Genomic DNA, 18,451 nt, shown 5'->3' with positions numbered 1-18,451 from the left:
TCATTTTGAACCTGTGGTACAATAGCGTGTCTATTCCCATCTGGCAACGTTGAGTGTTTCTTTTCTACACAAAAGAAAATCGCTTCCGGGTAACATGTAATATTAAAGTTCTTGAAATATTTCCGAATTTTTAACCGGAAGCCATGACAGCAACTTTACAAAAGCTTCGTGTATATTGTAAGGACAACATATGATCTACACAATGAGGAGTTTTTTGTCACGTCCCATCTGAGAAACCAAGACGTAGCGAGCTAATGCTAATGTGGAACCGAGCAGTTTTCAAAGATGGAGACGCTATTATTTAAAATGACAGAAAAACGTTTTCTTTTCACGGCTTCTGTTGTTATACGCCTCGCCTTGGTCGCCTATGGAGACTTCCATGACAGGACTATGGTAGTAAAGTACACTGATATTGACTATCATGTGTTCACGGATGCTGCAAGATTCATCACGAAGGTAACAACTAGCTAATGTTTGCTAAATAAACATTTAGTCTCAATTCGTGCTCTTCCATAAATATGCATTGAACATATTACACTAAGTGTAAAGAATGGAAGTTCAAGAAATCAATGGCCTATAAATCATGCTAAATAACAATAACATGCAATGAACACAAGCACTTTAGTACTTTAATATTTGTGTGTTTGTGTGAAGCAATAATGTAACAAACATTCCCCTAAAGCAACAAAAAGATTTACATTGACCTGATTTGTATGACGTCATACTTTTTTAAATTAAGTATTGTTTTTGGTTATTAACATAATGTCGTCATTATGTTTAACCTTGTTGATCTATCCACTTGATTAACACTGAAAATGTTCATAAAGCACATTTTATGTTCATAAAGTACATTTTATTGTCATTGAGTGTTGCAACAGAAAGTTTTACGTATTGTAGCAAAGTATTAATACTCATTCAATGACAATTCGCACAATTGGCCATGACACATGTCATCACAAATAAATTGATGTATGAGAAACTCTGAAATAGTTGTTGGACACAGTAGGACTATGGGGACTAAAAGCCAAAGTATTGGAATGACAGTGAATAATAAATAATTAATAATTTAATTGCATTACAATTGTATGATATACAGACAACATTTGTCTGTCTATCTGTGTTGGCCCTGCGATGAGGTGGCGACTTGTCCAGGGTGTACCCCGCCTTCCGCCCGATTGTAGCTGAGATAGGCTCCAGCGCCCCCCGCGACCCCAAAGGGAATAAGCGGTAGAAAATGGATGGATGGATGGATGGATTGTATGAAATAAAAGGCAATTAATAAATTCTTCAGAAATACGTTTTTTTGCCAAAAAATGTTGGTTGTGATTACAACCATGATCAACAATTTAAAGCAGGACATATACATTGATAAGAATCTCATTACATTGTTTGGGTGTACCTGACATACTGAACGAGACATTTTTATCCTCACATTGTGTTACCAGGGTGAGTCTCCGTACAACAGATCTACATATCGTTACACACCTCTACTAGCCTGGATGCTAACTCCCAACATTTACATCAACTTCATGTTTGGCAAGCTGCTCTTCATCCTGTGTGACCTTCTGTCTGGCCTGCTGATCTACGCCATCCTGAGCCTGCGAGGTCTGCGTTCAGAGGTTTGGTGTTTGAGGAAATCTAACCATCACTACTTTAATTATTAGCTCTTTAGTTTTTACCACAGAGAAGTATGAAAGTGGATATTATCTGTTCCAGTGTCAAACCAACACAAAACCTATTTTTAGAAAACATGCTGAAAAAGCCACATAAAAAAGTTAAATGAGCACTTTATTCTACCCTCATATGCTGCATTATTTTTAACTAGTTACAATTTTTGAGAAACATCTTTTTCCTGACAAACTCAACTGTACATGAAAATAAAAATGTACTTTTATGATCAGACAGCACGACAAATGTGTTCCCTGTGGCTTCTCAACCCTCTGCCTATGGGAGTGTCCAGTCGTGGAAATGCAGAGTCCATCCTGGCTGCTTTGGTGCTGGGGACACTGCTTTGTATGGAGGGTAAAATTATTACATTATTTATTATTATATATACATTATGTTGGTCATAAAGTATGTTTGTCTGTACTTGGTCTTACATTACAGTATATATTATTATATACTTTTTTTTGTCTTCCATCATCCATCCATTTTCCAATATTATTTATTATATACTTAATGGCACAGGAGTTAGTGTGTGTGCCTCACAATACGAAGGTCCTGGGTTCGATCCCCGGGCAGAGGGTTATTCTGTGTGGAGTTTGCATGTTCTCCCCGTGACTGTGTGGTACTCCCGCTTCCTCCCACATCAGAAGGCATGCACCAGGGTATAGGCTGATCGGCAACACTAAATGGTCCTGTGTGAATGTGAGTGTGAACGTTGTCTGTCTATCTGTGTTGGCCCTGCTATGAGGTAGCGACTTGTCCAGGGTGTACCCCGCCTTCCGCCCAAAGGCAGCTGGGATAGGCTCTAGCACCCCCGCAACCCCAAGAGGGACAAGCGGTAGAAAATGGATGGATATGTTTGTCTTACATTTTTTTATTATATGCGTCATGTTCGTCTGTATTTGTTCTTACATGATATAATATTATACACTTTATTTTTGTCTCATTTTATTCATTATTATATACTTAATGTTTGTCTTATATTATTTATTATCATATAATTAATTATAACTTCATGTTATAATATTCACTTACATTGTTTACTATTATATACTTTGTTTGTCCGTACGTATTCTTACATTCCCTATTATTGTATACTTTGTCTGACATTATATATTAGTGTACTGTATACTCTTCATGTTGTCACTTGTTCTAACAATTTGTATTATTATATCCTTCATGTTTGTCCTATATTATTTATTATTATAACTTCATGTTTGTTCATATTTGTTCTTACATTATTTATCAAGTTATGATACTTCATGTTTGTTCACTCTTACATATTTTTTCATTAGATATCCATCCATCCATCCATTTTCTACCGCTTATTCCCTTTGGGGTCGCGGGGGGCGCTGGAGCCTATCTCAGCTACAATCGGGCGGAAGGCGGGGTACACCCTGGACAAGTCGCCACCTCATCGCAGTCATTATCTAATTATCATTAGATACTATACTTCATATTTGTTACATTGTTTTGTCATACGGTAAGTTATCCTATTTCATGTTTGTAATATTTTTCTGTAGGTGGCCGCATAGTGTGGGCGGCGCTACTGTATGGGCTGTCAGTTCATATGAAAATCTATCCTGTCACGTACGCTCTTCCCATTCTTCTGAGTCTTCGCTCGTCACAAAGAAGATCTGAGGAACAACAAAAATGGTGGAAAAGATTGTTTGGCTCGTTGGGACGTTTCTTCAACAGAGAATTGTTCCTCTTTGCAAGTGTTGCTGGGGGCATTTTTTGTGTTTTAACCGCACTTTTCTATCACATGTAAGATCAAACATTAGGTGATTTCTGGTTATTGGTTATAATTGTAATGTATTTACACCGTGACTCACCTCTACGGTCAGGTATGGTTGGACGTTCCTCCATGAGACTTACTTGTACCATCTAACCAGAAGAGATATCAGACACAACTTCTCTCCTTACTTCTATATGCTCTACCTGACTGTAGGTATGTCTACTTCTCATAGTTTTTTGGGAAATCATCATCATATTGATAATAATAAATAATGTTTGATTCCGCAGACAACAGGTGGAGTCAGTGTCTTGGCCTGGTGGCCTTCTTGCCTCAGTTGACCCTTCTGTTGGTGACATCATGGTCTTTTCACCGTGACCTTGCTTTTTGTTGTTTCCTGCACACTGCCATCTTTGTCACCTTCAACAAAGTCTGCACGTCACAGGTACTCATGTCAAGATCATACCTTACATACCTGAATAACTACACAAAAAATATATGGATACGGTGTAGTCCAATTGTGTAGTCGAATTTCTACAAAGTAAAGATGCCATTTTGTGATTTTTTTTTATGAATATTGTATGCATGTAAATTATTCATAAACCCTCTACATAAATTTATAAACACTTCCTATATTTTTAAACCCTTCATAAACCCTAAAACCGTGCTTCCTAACCTTAGGGCCTGGGCCCATTGTTAAGCCGGCAAAAATATATTTTTCAGTGTGTAATTAAAAAAAAAAAATCAACTTGCTTTCTCAGTTCCATCACTTGTGGCAGTAATCACAATCTCAAACCAGAGTCGTGTATAAAGAGCATATGGCCAACTCGGTTTCAGGCAATCTCTTCAATGATTGGTCAAAATGCACTGATGTGACTACATGCCATTACCGCTACCAACTTTTAACTGATGAAATGTGTTTGCGGCGCTTCCTCTTTAGTTTTTGATCGTGTAAAAATGGCTTGTTGTGCAGCATTGGGCTGCTCCACCTGCTAGAATTGTGGACAGCTTTTACACCGCTTTCCCTACAACTCGGAAATAAGATAATTAATTATGGGAAGTAAAGGTTTGCTATCAACAATGGGGCCCTGCCACCGAGGAGCTTCTTAACTACCTCGGCAACCTCAGCCCCAGAAATAAGAAAGCCCACCGCAGAGTCCCAACGCACTGCTTCCTCATCGGAAAACGTGTAGGTGGGATTGATGAGGTCTTCAAAGTATTCCTTCCACCAATCCACAACATCCCCAGTCGACATCAGCAGCACACCGTCCCCGCTGTACACGGTGTTGACAGTGCACTGGAAAGCAGTGCACTGGGGAACTCCTAAGGCGACGGGGTCGTGGTCCAGAAACGCTTCGAAGCTGTCCGGAAGTCGTTCTCCATGCACCCTCCTCCATTGTCCGAGTTTTTGCCTCTGCTACCGCCGAATCCACACACCGCTTGGTCTGTCAGTACCTGTCCGCTGCCTCCAGAGTCCCAAAAGGCAAAAGGACCCAATAGGACTTATTTTTCAGCTTGACGGCATCCCTCACCGTTTGTGTCCACCAGCGGGTTCTGGGATTTCCGCCACGGCAGGCACCGACCACCTTGCGGCCACAGTTCCGATCGGATGCTTCGACAATAGAGGCACGGAACATGGTTCACTCGAACTCAATATTTAGTGCCTCCCTCGTAACATGTTGGAAGTTCTCCCTAAGGTTGGAATTGAAACTCCCTCTGACGGGAGACTGCCAGACATTTCCATCAGACCCTCATTATACATTTGGGCCTGCCAGGTCTGTCGGACAACCTCCCCCACCATCGGAGCCGACTCACAACCAGGTGGTGATCAGTTGAAAGCTCCCTCCTCTCTCTTTACCCGAGTGTCCAAAATAAGAGACCACAAATCCAATGATACAACCACAAAGTCGATCATCAAACTGCGGCCTATGGTGTCCTGGTGCCAAGTGCACATATGGACACCCTTATGTTTGAACAGGGAGTTTGTTATGGACGATCTGTGACGAGCACAAAAGTCCAATAGCAAAACACCACTCTGGTTAGGATCAGGGCGGCCGTTGCTCCCAATCACGCCTCTCCAGGTCTCACTGTTGTTGCCAACGTGAGCGTTGAAGTCCCCCAGTAGAACAAGGGAATCACCAAAGGGAGCACTCTATAGTACTCCCTCTAGGGACCCCAAAAAAGGCGGGTACTCTGAACTGCTATTTGGTGCGTAAGCACAAACAACGGTCAGGATCTGTCCCCCCACCAGGTGAAGGGAAGCTATCCTTTCGTCTACCGGGTTAAACTCCAACGCGCAGGCTCTGAGCCGCGGGGCAACAAGTATTTCCACATCCGCCCATTGCCTCTCACTGCTTTCAACGCCAGAATGAAGAGAGTCCAGCGCCTATTGAGAGTGCAGGTTGTACCTGCTAGTTATTAGAGATCGGGGAATAATCGATTTATAGATGCATCGCAATTCGGACATGGACGATTATAGAGATCTGACCAGATCCTTTATTTTTGGGCATTGACGTTCCAGTTTTTCACACATTTCCTTGACTTAATAAATATGAGAAATAATTTAGCTGTTTTTTATTACAAATGCACTGTTTTTTAAAGTTGAAAGTTATATACGCTTATTTAGTGAAACGAAAAGAATTGTAGCTCCTAAATTGTTATATGTATTAGAATTGTGAGGTGCCCAAAGATTCCCACCTCAAGTGATAATGTTTTAAGACGTTCAGTGAATGACGAAAAACACAAATAATTGAAGCACTCCAGAAATTTCAGCAGCATAACTTGTGCGTATTATTTACAAATTAACGTTAACATGTGTTTTTTTCACTGTGCAGTACTTCCTGTGGTATCTGAGTTTGCTTCCTCTGGTCATCCCTCACCTGAGTCTTTCAGTCAAACAAGGAGTAGGACTGCTGCTCCTCTGGTTTGCAGGACAGGTAATTAGATTTTTAATATTTGAATATACAAGGTGACTAAATGTACTTTTCCATCACCAGGCTGCATGGTTGGCTCCAGCCTACTTCCTGGAGTTTGAGGGCTACAACACTTTTGTGTTTATTTGGCTTTCTGGATTGTTCTTTTTAACCGTGAACTGTATCATTCTCATACAGATTATTGTACACTACAACAACAATCAAGTCAACAAGAAGATAACAAAGTTGATATAAACCTTTATGAAAGCTTTTTTAATGTATTTTTGCTTGTGATTGCACGTGATTTACTAATCAAATACACAGTAAGAATAACTAATTTGATCATGACGGCTCAGACAATAAAACGATTGTAAGAATTACACTAAAAGTACAAAACCAATTTCAAGCAAACTGTAGAGGATCTGCATAAAAGGTTGATAGAATAAAATATTGATCTCTTTATTTTTTATTATGTTTTGTGTTTTTCTTTTGTTCGTTTGTTTCGGGAGTAGACTTGCTAAGTTTTATTTTGCTTATTCTGTTGGTAAAAAGTAAATACACATGGTTAGTGACAAGGTAAAATTGGTATCGTTTAATGTTAATGGGCTACTGAACCCAATTAAACGCAGTAAAATCTTATCGTAGGTGAGGACAGAGCAAGCTCACATAGTGTATTGACAGGAGGCCCACTTGGCTGACAAGGAGCATGTAAAACTAAAGAGAATGGGCTTCACTAATTTGTTTTTTTCTTCATATAAATCAGGACATAGGAGAGGAGTTTCTATTCTCATCTCAAATAAGCTAAATTTTGAAAAAGTATTGGAATTTGGTGATAAGGAGGGTAGATTTATTTTAGTAAAGGGGAAGATAGATGGGAAGTCAATCACCCTATTGAATGTCTATGCACCCCCTGGGAGTGCTATTAGTTTCTTCTAAAACATCACCAATATTGTGGTAACGAAAACCGAAGGTCTTTTGATTTGTGGTGGGGATTTAAATACATACTTAGTCTCTTCTTTGTTATGGGACACCTTGAAGGCTGTTGTAAGAGGGAAAATTATAGCAATATCTTAATTTAAGAAAAAAAATTAGAATACAAAATCAGATGACTTAAAAAAAAAAAAAAAGGAATTAGAAAGAAAACATAAATTAGATTTGGCATTGGATACATTAAGGGAAACAAGAAATATTATGAATGAAATTAACAGTTTGACCACACAAGAAAAAAAAATCGAATGTTTCTGAAACATAGACACTATGAAAGTGGCTCTAAGTCTATAAAAATGTTGGCCTGGAAACTGAAAAAAAAGATAGCGGCAAACACAATCCATAGAATTAGGGATCCAAGAACAAAAGTGATAAAAACTAAACCAAACGCAATTCAAGAAGCTTTAGAATTTTTTTTATAAAACCTTTTACTCCGAGGTCTCTAATAGGAGCGTAACCCAAATTGATAACTTCCTGAACTTCCTGGATTTACCTACTTTAGGTGGAGAACAAAATCAAACAATGTCTGCAGATATAATTGAAGATGAATTAAAAGGTGCAATTGGTAGGCTTAAATTAAGTAAGTCTCCAGTATCAGACGGTTACACAGCAGAGTGGTACAAGGAATTAAAAAAAATATTAATACCTGTTTTACTCCGCACACTGAATTGGGTTTTAAAAAAGGCACAAACGCCTCCTAGTTGGAACCTGAATAGACCCGCTCAACGACAGTGCGCCTTATAATCCGGTGCGCCCTATGGTCCGAAAATTACGGTAATGCACATAGCTGTACACATAAACAAAAGTCAATAAGGCTCTGTATCATGCAGTCTCCTCCACACAGCACATATGTTTCCAGCTTCTGGTATCAAATAAACACCCAGAGGACCCTGTAACATGTTACAAATACATGTTACATGTTACATGTTACTGCCTGTTTACAATTTTGATATTTGATTAACACTTTAACTGCATGTTCACATCCTTGATACTAACATTTGTACATGTATTAAAAAAGGTTTATATTGTCCAAAAACCGAAATAAATGTAGCACAGGAAGGACCTGCGACTTCTTAAAATGACAGTACAGGTATCGACACTTTGGTCTGAATACAACATACAGAATATTGGAAAATAAAACATCTTAACCATTTTTGAAACATTGATGATCAGGATTTGGTGACATTTCATCCTTACCAATAGAATTATAATTTCAACCTGGTTACACAAGGATATGACTTCCTCAAAATAGCCACTTGTCAAGTAAGCTCATTTCGAAAAATGTCATATGTTTTTACCAATTACGCTCAATGGAAAGCCATTTAGCAATTGTTATACTTTAATAGTGTGTCAAATATTACAATTCAACTGTTATTACTTTATTTCTTCAATTAATTAATAAAACATACTGCTGTCTTTGAGTTTAAAAATTGCCATAGAAATCCTGACGTGACGTATTTGTCACGACAACAAAGATGCAAATAAAACACTCAGAATGTGATCTACTAAAGGTTTGCGTGTATTAAAACGCATGCAAAACTTAATGAATTAAAAGTTGATCTACTAAATTCATGCACAGATGATTGTGTCTGTTATAGGATCAAAATAGTTCATTAAATCAATGTAGTATGTTTTGCTTCATGTGTCATGATGATTATTAAAACACACAATACTGGGAGGTGGAGATGCAACTATAATCGTTTAGCGCTTGGAATGCGATGAATCAAACCTGAAAGGTTTTGTGTCTATATCAAGGTTGGAATTTACGTGAAAAACTGGCTCAGTTATGTAGTGGATTGTCCGAAGCTTAAACAGCAACAAAAGTGAGTTTAGTACAAAAGGTTTATTTACCCATAGTCAAAAAGTACAACGTTGGATTGAGTTGCCCGTGCAGACAGACAAACGTCTTCCGGAGGACACAAGAATCAAGCAATCTCACATAGCCCTTGTCTCTTGGCCATTTTATCTGTTTCCTTCATGCGTCAAGGTCCTGTTGTTTTCGACCTGTTTGTTCTGCAACATCCTTGAATCCCTTAGTCATGATAGACAATCAAAACATTTTGTAGAATGGTCAGAGTGACTCCATATTCATCTTTTACCTACATCTGGTCCTCCAATGGTTTAGAATAGAAAAGAATGAAACGAGCAGACATTTTTGACAGACACGAAATATAGTTCAAAAGTCAGAAATTCCACTACAGTTACGCACAAATGGTTGCACTACGGTCAGAAGGAGTCTATTGCTGCAATATGATCAAATGCAGATGATGGAGTAAGGGAATCTTCCATGTTCGTGTCGACAATAGACATGTTTTTGTCAGGAAATACAAATATTAGATCGATCAGCTGTCTAGCAATTCTATCTTTAAGCTGATCAAAGACCTAAGGGTTGATTTGGAAAGGTGTTTGTTTTAGTGGCATTTGTTTTTCATATTTAGGAGATATATTATTAGTACAAACCTCGTTTCCATATGAGTTGGGAAATTGTGTTAGATGTAAATATAAACGGAATACAATGATTTGCAAATCATTTTCAACCCATATTCGGTTGAATATGCTACAAAGACAACATATTTTATGTTCAAACTGATAAACATTTTTTGTTTGCAAATAATCATTAACTTTAGAATTTGATACCAGCAACACGTGACAAAGAAGTTGGGAAAGGTGGCAATAAATACTGATAAAGTTGAGGATTGCTCATCAAACACTTATTTGGAACACCCCACAGGTGTGCAGGCTAATTGGGAACAGGTGGGTGCCATGATTGGGTATAAAAACAGCTTCCCAAAAAATGCTCAGTCTTTCACAAGAAAGGATGGGGCGAGGTACACCCCTTTGTCCACAACTGCGTGAGCAAATAGTCAAACAGTTTAAGAACAACGTTTCTCAAAGTGCAATTGCAAGAAATTTAGGGATTTCAACATCTATGGTCCATAATATCATCAAAAGGTTCAGAGAATCTGGAGAAATCACTCCACATAAGCGGCATGGCCGGAAACCAACATTGAATGACCGTGACCTTCGATCCCTCAGACGGCACTGTATCAAAAACCGACATCAATCTCTAAAGGATATCACCACATGGGCTCAGGAACACTTCAAAAAACCACTGTCACTAAATACAGTGGACAGTCGCTACATCTGTAAGTGCAAGTTAAAGCTCTACTATGCAAAGCGAAAGCCATTTATCAACAACATCCAGAAACGCCGCCGGCTTCTCTGGGCCCGAGATCATCTAAGATGGACTGATGCAAAGTGGAAAAGTGTTATGTGGTCTGATGAGTCCACATTTCAAATAGTTTTTGGAAATCTTCGACATCGTGTCATCCGGACCAAAGGGGAAGCGAACCATCCAGACTGTTATCGTCGCAAAGTTCAAAGGACAGCATCTGTGATGGGTATGAGGGTGCATTAGTGCCCAAGGCATGGGTAACTTACACATCTGTGAAGGCACCATTAATGCTGAAAGGTACATACAGGTTTTGGAGCAACATATGTTGCCATCCAAGCAACTTTACCATGGACGCCCCTGCTTATTTCAGCAAGACAATGCCAAGCCACATTCAGCATGTGTTACAACAGCGTGGCTTCGTAAAAAAAGAGTGCGGGTACTTTCCTGGCCCACCTGCAGTCCAGACCTGTCTCCCATCGAAAATGTGTGACGCATTATGAAGCGTAAAATACGACAGCGGAGACCCCGGACTGTTGAACGACTGAAGCTCTACATAAAACAAGAATGGGAAATAATTCCACTTTCAAAGCTTCAACAATTCGTTTCCTCAGTTCCCAATCGTTTATTGAGTGTTGTTAAAAGAAAAGGTGATGTAACACAGTGGTGAACATGCCCTTTCCCAACTACTTTGGCACGTGTTGCAGCCATGAAATTCTAAGTTAATTTTTATTTGCAAAAAAAAAAAAAAAGTTTATGAGTTTGAACATCAAATATCTTGTCTTTGTAGTGCATTCAATTGAATATGGGTTGAAAAGGATTTGCAAATCATTGTATTCCGTTTATATTTACATCTAACACAAATTCCCAACTCATATGGAAACGGGGTTTGTAGAATTGAGTGTGGAATTTACAGGCCAATATCTGTTCTCAATGTAGATTATAAACTATTTACTTCCATCATGGACAAAAGATTAGAAGATTTCTTACCTATATTGATACATAATGATCAAACAGATTTTATACATCAACACCAAACACAAGACAATATAAGAAAGACACTACATATTATGGATCATATACAAAGAAAAAACATTGAAGAAATTGTTTTAAGTGTAGATGCTGAAAAGGCCTTTGATTCGGTCAATTGTAATTGTCCTTACAGAGTTCTATATCAATTTGGCTTCCTGCAGGATACAATCACTAAAGTAATGCAATCATTTGAACAGTATGGTCAATTATGAGGATATAAAATCAATATAGGTAAAACCCAGCTACTCTCATATAATTATAGCCCACCAGAGAAATCAGAAGCAGTTACCCCTTGGCATGGCGAAATGTATTTCTGGTCTTGTCACCTTCTCCTGGGCAGAAGGGTGACACGGCAGTCCGGCTGGATCAAAAGAGACGTCGGAGACGCTTTGCTGAACAAAAATGTGCTTTATATTTATTTATTTATTTATAATATTTTATTTCTTATGTTATTATTATTATTATTATATATTTTTTATAGATTGATTTATTTGTTGTTAATATTATTATTATTTTGGTTTGTTTTAATTTTGTTTTTTTTTTGCTGTTTTTCTCTTTTTCTTTTGGGGAAGGGGTGGCATCGTTGGGATATAAACAAAAAAATATTATTTTGACATTTAGTGCAGACAATATGATGTATCGTGTATGCAAATATAACGTAATGGATAGGAATGTCGAATGCTGGATGTCAATAAAACTAAATTTAAAATAATAAAATATTGAGTCATTATCCACAATCATAATTACACAAATTGTCTGCTTGTTTATGAACCATCCATCCATCCATCCATCCATCTTCTTCCGCTTATCCGAGGTCGGGGCGCGGGGGCAGCAGCCTAAGCAGGGAAGCCCAGACTTCCCTCTCCCCAGCCACTTCGTCCAGCTCTTCCTGTGGGACCCCGAGGCGTTCCCAGGCCAGCCGGGAGACATAGTCTTCCCAACGTGTCCTGGGTCTTCCCCGCGGCCTCCTACCGGTCGGACGTGCCCTAAACACCTCCCTAGGGAGGGGTTCGGGTGGCATCCTGACCAGATGCCCGAACCACCTCATCTGGCTCCTCTCGATGTGGAGGAGCAGCGGCTTTACTTTGAGCTCCTCCCGGATGGCAGAGCTTCTCACCCTATCTTTAAGGGAGAGACCCGCCACCCGGCGGAGGAAACTCATTTCGGCCGCTTGTACCCGTGATCTTGTCCTTTCGGTCATAACCCAAAGCTCATGACCATAGGTGAGGATGGGAACGTAGATCGACCGGTAAATTGAGAGCTTTGCTTTCCGGCTCAGCTCCTTCTTCACCACAACGGATCGATACACCGTCCGCATTACTGAAGACGCCGCACCGATCCGCCTGTCGATCTCACGATCCACTCTTCCCTCACTCGTGAACAAGACTCCGAGGTACTTGAACTCCTCCACTTGGGGCAAGATCTCCTCCCCAACCCGGAGATGGCACTCCACCCTTTTTCGGGCGAGAACCATGGACTCGGACTTGGAGGTGCTGATTCTTATCCCAGTCGCTTCACACTCAGCTGCGAACCGATCCAGTGAGAGCTGAAGATCCTGGCCAGATGAAGCCATCAGGACCACATCATCTGCAAAAAGCAGAGACCTAATCCTGCAGCCACCAAACCAGATCCCCTCAACGCCTTGACTGCGCCTAGAAATTCTGTCCATAAAAGTTATGAACAGAATCGGTGACAAAGGGCAGCCTTGGCGGAGTCCAACCCTCACTGGAAACGTGTCCGACTTACTACCGGCAATGCGGACCAAGCTCTGGCACTGATCATACAGGGAGCGGACTGCCACAATCAGACAGTCCGATACCCCGTACTCTCTGAGCACTCCCCACAGGACTTCCCGAGGGACACGGTCGAATGCCTTCTCCAAGTCCACAAAACACATGTAGACTGGTTGGGCAAACTCCCATGTACCCTCAAGGACTCTGCCGAGAGTATAGAGCTGATCCACAGTTCCACGACCAGGACGAAAACCACACTGTTCCTCCTGAATCCGAGGTTCGACTATCTGGCGTAGCCTCCTCTCCAGTACACCTGAATAGACCTTACCGGGAAGGCTGGGGAGTGTGATCCCACGATAGTTAGAACACACCCTCCGGTTCCCCTTCTTAAACAGAGGAACCACCACCCCGGTCTGCCAATCCAGTGGTACCGCCCCCGATGTCCACGCGATGCTGCAGAGTCTTGTCAACCAAGACAGCCCCACAGCATCCAGAGCCTTAAGGAACTCCGGGCGGATCTCATCTACCCCCGGGGCCTTGCCACCGAGGAGCTTTTTAACTACCTCAGCAACCTCAGCCCCAGAAATAGGAGAGCCCACCACACACTCCCCAGGCACTGCTTCCTCATAGGAAGACGTGTTGGTGGGATTGAGGAGGTCTTCGAAGTATTCCCTCCACCGATCCACAACATCCGCAGTCGAGGTCAGCAGAACACCATCCTCGCCATACACGGTGTTGATAGTGCACTGCTTCCCCTTCCTGAGGCGGCGGATGGTGGTCCAGAATTGCTTCGAAGTCGTCCGGAAGTCGTTTTCCATGGCCTCACCGAACTCCTCCCATGTCCGAGTTTTTGCCTCTGCGACCGCTGAAGCCGCACACCGCTTGGCCTGTCGGTACTTGTCCGCTGCCTCAGGAGTCCTATGAGGCAAAAGAACCCGATAGGACTCCTTCTTCAGCTTGACGGCATCCCTCACCGCCGGTGTCCACCAACGGGTTCTAGGATTACCGCCACGACAAGCACCAACTACCTTGCGGCCACAGCTCCAATCAGCCGCCTCGACAATAGAGGCGCGGAACATGGTCCATTCGGACTCAATGTCCAGCACCTCCCTCGTGACATGTTCAAAGTTCTTCCGGAGGTGGGAATTGAAACTTTCTCTGACAGGAGACTCTGCCAGACGTTCCCAGCAAACCCTCACAATGCGTTTGGGCCTGCCAGGTCTGTTCGGCATCCTCCCCCACCATCGCAGCCAACTCACTACCAGGTGGTGATCGGTAGAAAGCTAGAACGAGGGAATCACCCGGGGGAGCACTCTTAAGTACTCCCTCGAGTGAATCCAAAAAGGGTGGGTACTCTGAGCTGCGGTTTGGTGCATAAGCGCAAACCACAGTCAGGACCCGTTCCCCCACCCGAAGGTGGAGGGAAGCTACCCTCTCGTCCACCGGGTTGAACTCCAACGTACAGGCTCTGAGCCGGGGGGAAACAAGAATTGCCACCCCAGCCCGTCGCCTCTCACTGCCGGCAACGCCGGAGTGGAAGAGAGTCCAGCCCCTCTCGAGAGAACTGGTTCCAGAGCCCTTGCTGTGCGTCGAAGTGAGTCCGACTATATCTAGCCGGAACTTCTCCACTTCGCGCACTAGCTCAGGCTCCTTCCTCCCCAGCGAGGTGACGTTCCACGTCCCAAGAGCTAGCTTCTGTAGCCGAGGATCGGACCGCCAAGTGCCCTGCCCTCGGCTGCCGCCCAGCTCACATCGCACCCGACCTCTATGACCCCTGCTATGGGTGGTGAGCCCATTGGAGGGGGGACCCACGTTGCCTCTTCGGGCTGTGCCCGGCCGGGCCCCATGGGGACAGGCCCGGCCACCAGGCGCTCGCCATCGTGCCCCACCTCCGGGCCTGGCTCCAGAGGGGGGCCCCGGTGACCCGCGTCCGGGCAAGGGAAATCTGGGTTCCTTGTTTGTTTTCTTCATAAAGGTCTTTGAGCTGCTCTTTGTCTGATCCCTCACCTAGGACCAGTTTGTCTTGGGAGACCCTACCAGGGGGCATAAAGTCCCCGGACAACATAGCTCCTAGGATCATTGGGACACGCAAACTCCTCTACCACGTTAAGGTGGCAGCTCAGAGAGGAGTTTTATGAACCAGTAAATAACTATCACAACTCTTCTATTTTTTTTCCATTTCATGAACTTTAAAGACACAATTATTTATGGGGTCAAGAAAGAGTAAACTTTTCATACTGTGTGTGTGTGTGTGTGTGTGTGTGTGTGTGTGTGTGTGTGTGTGTGTGTGTGTGTGTGCGCGCGCGCGTGCATGCGTGCGTGTGGGTGTGTGAAATAACAAGAATATACAGTATCATTATTTTGTAAAATAAAACTAAATAAACACACTAAATAAAAATAATATACCATGTATATATACACACACACACACACTTACAATATATACATGTATAATATGTATATATGTTAATATATACCTATTTAGATATAATAAATATATGCAATATATTTAACTTCAATAATTCACAGTTAATAATAAGAATATATAATATATTTACTGTATGTAGAATGATTTACAGTAAATAATAAGAATATATAATATATTTAAGTAGAATTATTCACAGTAGATAAGATATTTAAGTAGAGTAATTCAAAATAGATTAGAAGTATATGTAACAAAATTAGGTAATATATTTTACAGTAAATAAAATCAATGTATCATAAATTTAAGTGGAATAATTCATAGTAAATATTAAGAATATATAACATATGTAAGTACAATAATTCACAGTAGATAATAACAATATATAATTTATCTAAGTAGAATAATTATCTGTATGTGATAAGAATATATCATTCATTTAAGTAGAATAATTAACTTTAAAAATAAGAATGTATAATATAATTAAGTAGAATAATTCAAAGTAGATTTTAAAAATATATAATATATTTAAGGAAAATAATTCACAGTAGATTATAAAAATATGTATTATTTTTAAATAGTATATTTCACAGTAAATAATAAGAATGTATAATATTTTTAAATGGAATATAGTAAATATTAAGAATAAATAACATATTTAAGTAGAATAATTCCTAGTATATAGTAAGAATATATCATTTATTTAAATAGAATAATTATCTGTATATGATAAGAATATATCATTTATTTAAGTAGAATAATTCCCACTGGATAATAAGGATAAATAGCGTTGTGTTTTTTTTTATTCTCCCCAAATCTTTTATTATTTGTATTAATTAATTATTTAGGTCTTATTATAAACACTGCACTGCATTAACTACAACATTTTGGCATCATTTTAAAAATATTGTAAAAACAACAATGCCAAATGTAGTTTGATGTGTTGTGTTGAAAAGTAAAATTTTTAATATACTACGAAAAGTTTTTGAAAATATGCTGTGTTTTCCCAGATTTTAATAATTATTATTTCCATGTTTAACTTCATTGCAATTATGCTGCAATTTATGTTTTACAACATTTGAAATCCCCTTTGTTTTTAAAACAATGCATTTTGCAAATGTTTTGTTAATTCCCAAATATTAATTTTACTGTTTCACAGGGACAAGCGATAGAAAATTGACTTTATTCACTTTTACTATGTTTTGTATATCAGATAAATCGCAGCTGCAGTGTTCAGGTTTGACCACAAGATAGCAGCTTGTAATTACAGATTGAGTGTCTGTCCTGATGTAACCTATCAAAAGCAAAGAACTCCATCAAGCTAAAGTGCTGCTGCAAAACACACATTTGCTGCAGCTAGCGTACAACCCTGCTTAAGATGTGAATTACATTCACTCACTAACACATCTGCATAATTTATGTTATCAAAAATAGAAAATCAACATTTAAGATAGGAACACCTCCTATCTTAAATGTTGATTTTCTATTCTATTCATTCACTCCCTAATACATCTACACAAACCTAAAACATCCAAAAATAGGCAATCAACCTTTAAGATGTGAGGTGCATTGACTCATGAGTACAACTGCAAAAACTTACAACATCAAAAATAGGCAATCAACCTATGAGGTGTACATTCACCCACTAATGCATATGCACAAACGTATAACATTAAACACAATCAACCTTTAAGATGTGAGGTGCATTCACTCACTAATACATTTACACAAACTTATAACATCAAACATTAACAATCATTCTTTAAGAAGTGAGGTGCATTTACTCACTGATACATTTACAAAAATTATAATATCAAAAATAAACACTCAACCTTTAAGAAGTGAGGTGCATTCACTCACTAATACATCTGCATTAATTATAACATACAAAAAAACAATCAACTTTTAAAATTCGAGGTACATTCACTCACTAATACATTTGCACATATTTATAAAGTGAAAAATAGACAATCAACCGTTAAGAAGTTAGGTGCATTCACTAAATAATACATTTGCAAAAACTTATAACATCCAAAATAGAAGCTCAATCTGATTCCCTCACTAATAAAACTGCACAAATTATAACATCAAAAATAGAAAATCAACATTTAAGATAGGAGGTACATTTACCTGCTAATACATCTCCACAAACATATAACATCCAAAAATGGACAATCAACCTTTATATGTGAGGTGCTTTCACTCACTAATACAGCTGCAAAAGTTATAACATCCAAAAATGGACAATCAATCTTTAAGATGTGCAGTGCATTTACTCATTGATAATTTGCACATATTTATAACATAAAAACTAGACAATCAACCGTTAAATAAGTGAGGTCCATTTACTAAGTATATTATTTTCACAAACTTTTAACATCGAAAATAGACAATCAACCTTTTAAGAAGTGAGGTGCATTTACTCAATACTACATGTATACAAATTATAACAAAAAATAAACAAGCAATGTTTAAGAAGTGAGGTACCTTCACTCACTAATACACTTGCACAAATTATAACATCAAGAAAAGACGATCAACCTTTAAGATTTAAGGTGCATTCACTCAATAATACATCTGCACAAATTATAACATCCAAAAATGGACAATCAACCTTTGAGATGTAAGGTGCAATCACTCACTAATACATCTGCACAAACATATAACAATAAACCCAAACAATCAAACTCTAAGATATGCGGTGCATTCACTCACTAATATATTTGCACAAACTTATTACATTGAAAATAGATAATCAACCTTTAAAATGTGATGTGCATTCAATCACTAATA

General features: G+C 39.7%; 1 protein-coding gene across 2 annotated transcripts; it reads left to right on the top strand.

The window, feature by feature from the left end:
- The first annotated feature begins 54 nt into the window (after window positions 1–54).
- pigm (phosphatidylinositol glycan anchor biosynthesis, class M) lies at window positions 55–10,980 on the top strand. 2 transcript variants are annotated; one of them, XM_061965679.2, is made up of 8 exons: window positions 55–456; window positions 1,446–1,619; window positions 1,902–2,022; window positions 3,189–3,432; window positions 3,513–3,616; window positions 3,691–3,845; window positions 6,235–6,336; window positions 6,397–10,973. In XM_061965679.2, the coding sequence occupies exons 1-8, from the start codon at window positions 286–288 to the stop codon at window positions 6,565–6,567; spliced, it is 1,242 nt and encodes a 413-aa protein (XP_061821663.1). In that variant the 5' UTR covers window positions 55–285; the 3' UTR covers window positions 6,568–10,973. The 2 variants fall into 2 exon arrangements, with proteins under 2 accessions (XP_061821663.1, XP_072769574.1); XM_072913473.1 differs by having other exon boundaries at window positions 312–457; window positions 1,542–1,619; window positions 6,397–10,980.
- The last annotated feature ends 7,471 nt before the right edge of the window (window positions 10,981–18,451 follow it).

This window comes from Nerophis lumbriciformis, linkage group LG07 (assembly GCF_033978685.3).
Source record: "Nerophis lumbriciformis linkage group LG07, RoL_Nlum_v2.1, whole genome shotgun sequence".
NCBI classification, from domain to species: domain Eukaryota; kingdom Metazoa; phylum Chordata; class Actinopteri; order Syngnathiformes; family Syngnathidae; genus Nerophis; species Nerophis lumbriciformis.
Note: the sequence above shows the minus strand (reverse complement) of the source record. Positions and strands in the feature narration are given on the sequence as shown.

Coding starts and splice junctions, on each gene's coding strand:
- pigm (XM_061965679.2), top strand. CDS start 286: ATGGAGACGCTATTATTTAAAATGACAGAAAAACGTTTTCTTTTCACG. Junction 3,433..3,512: donor ACCGCACTTTTCTATCACAT/GTAAGATCAAAC, acceptor CTCTACGGTCAG/GTATGGTTGGACGTTCCTCC. Junction 6,337..6,396: donor TCCTCTGGTTTGCAGGACAG/GTAATTAGATTT, acceptor TTCCATCACCAG/GCTGCATGGTTGGCTCCAGC.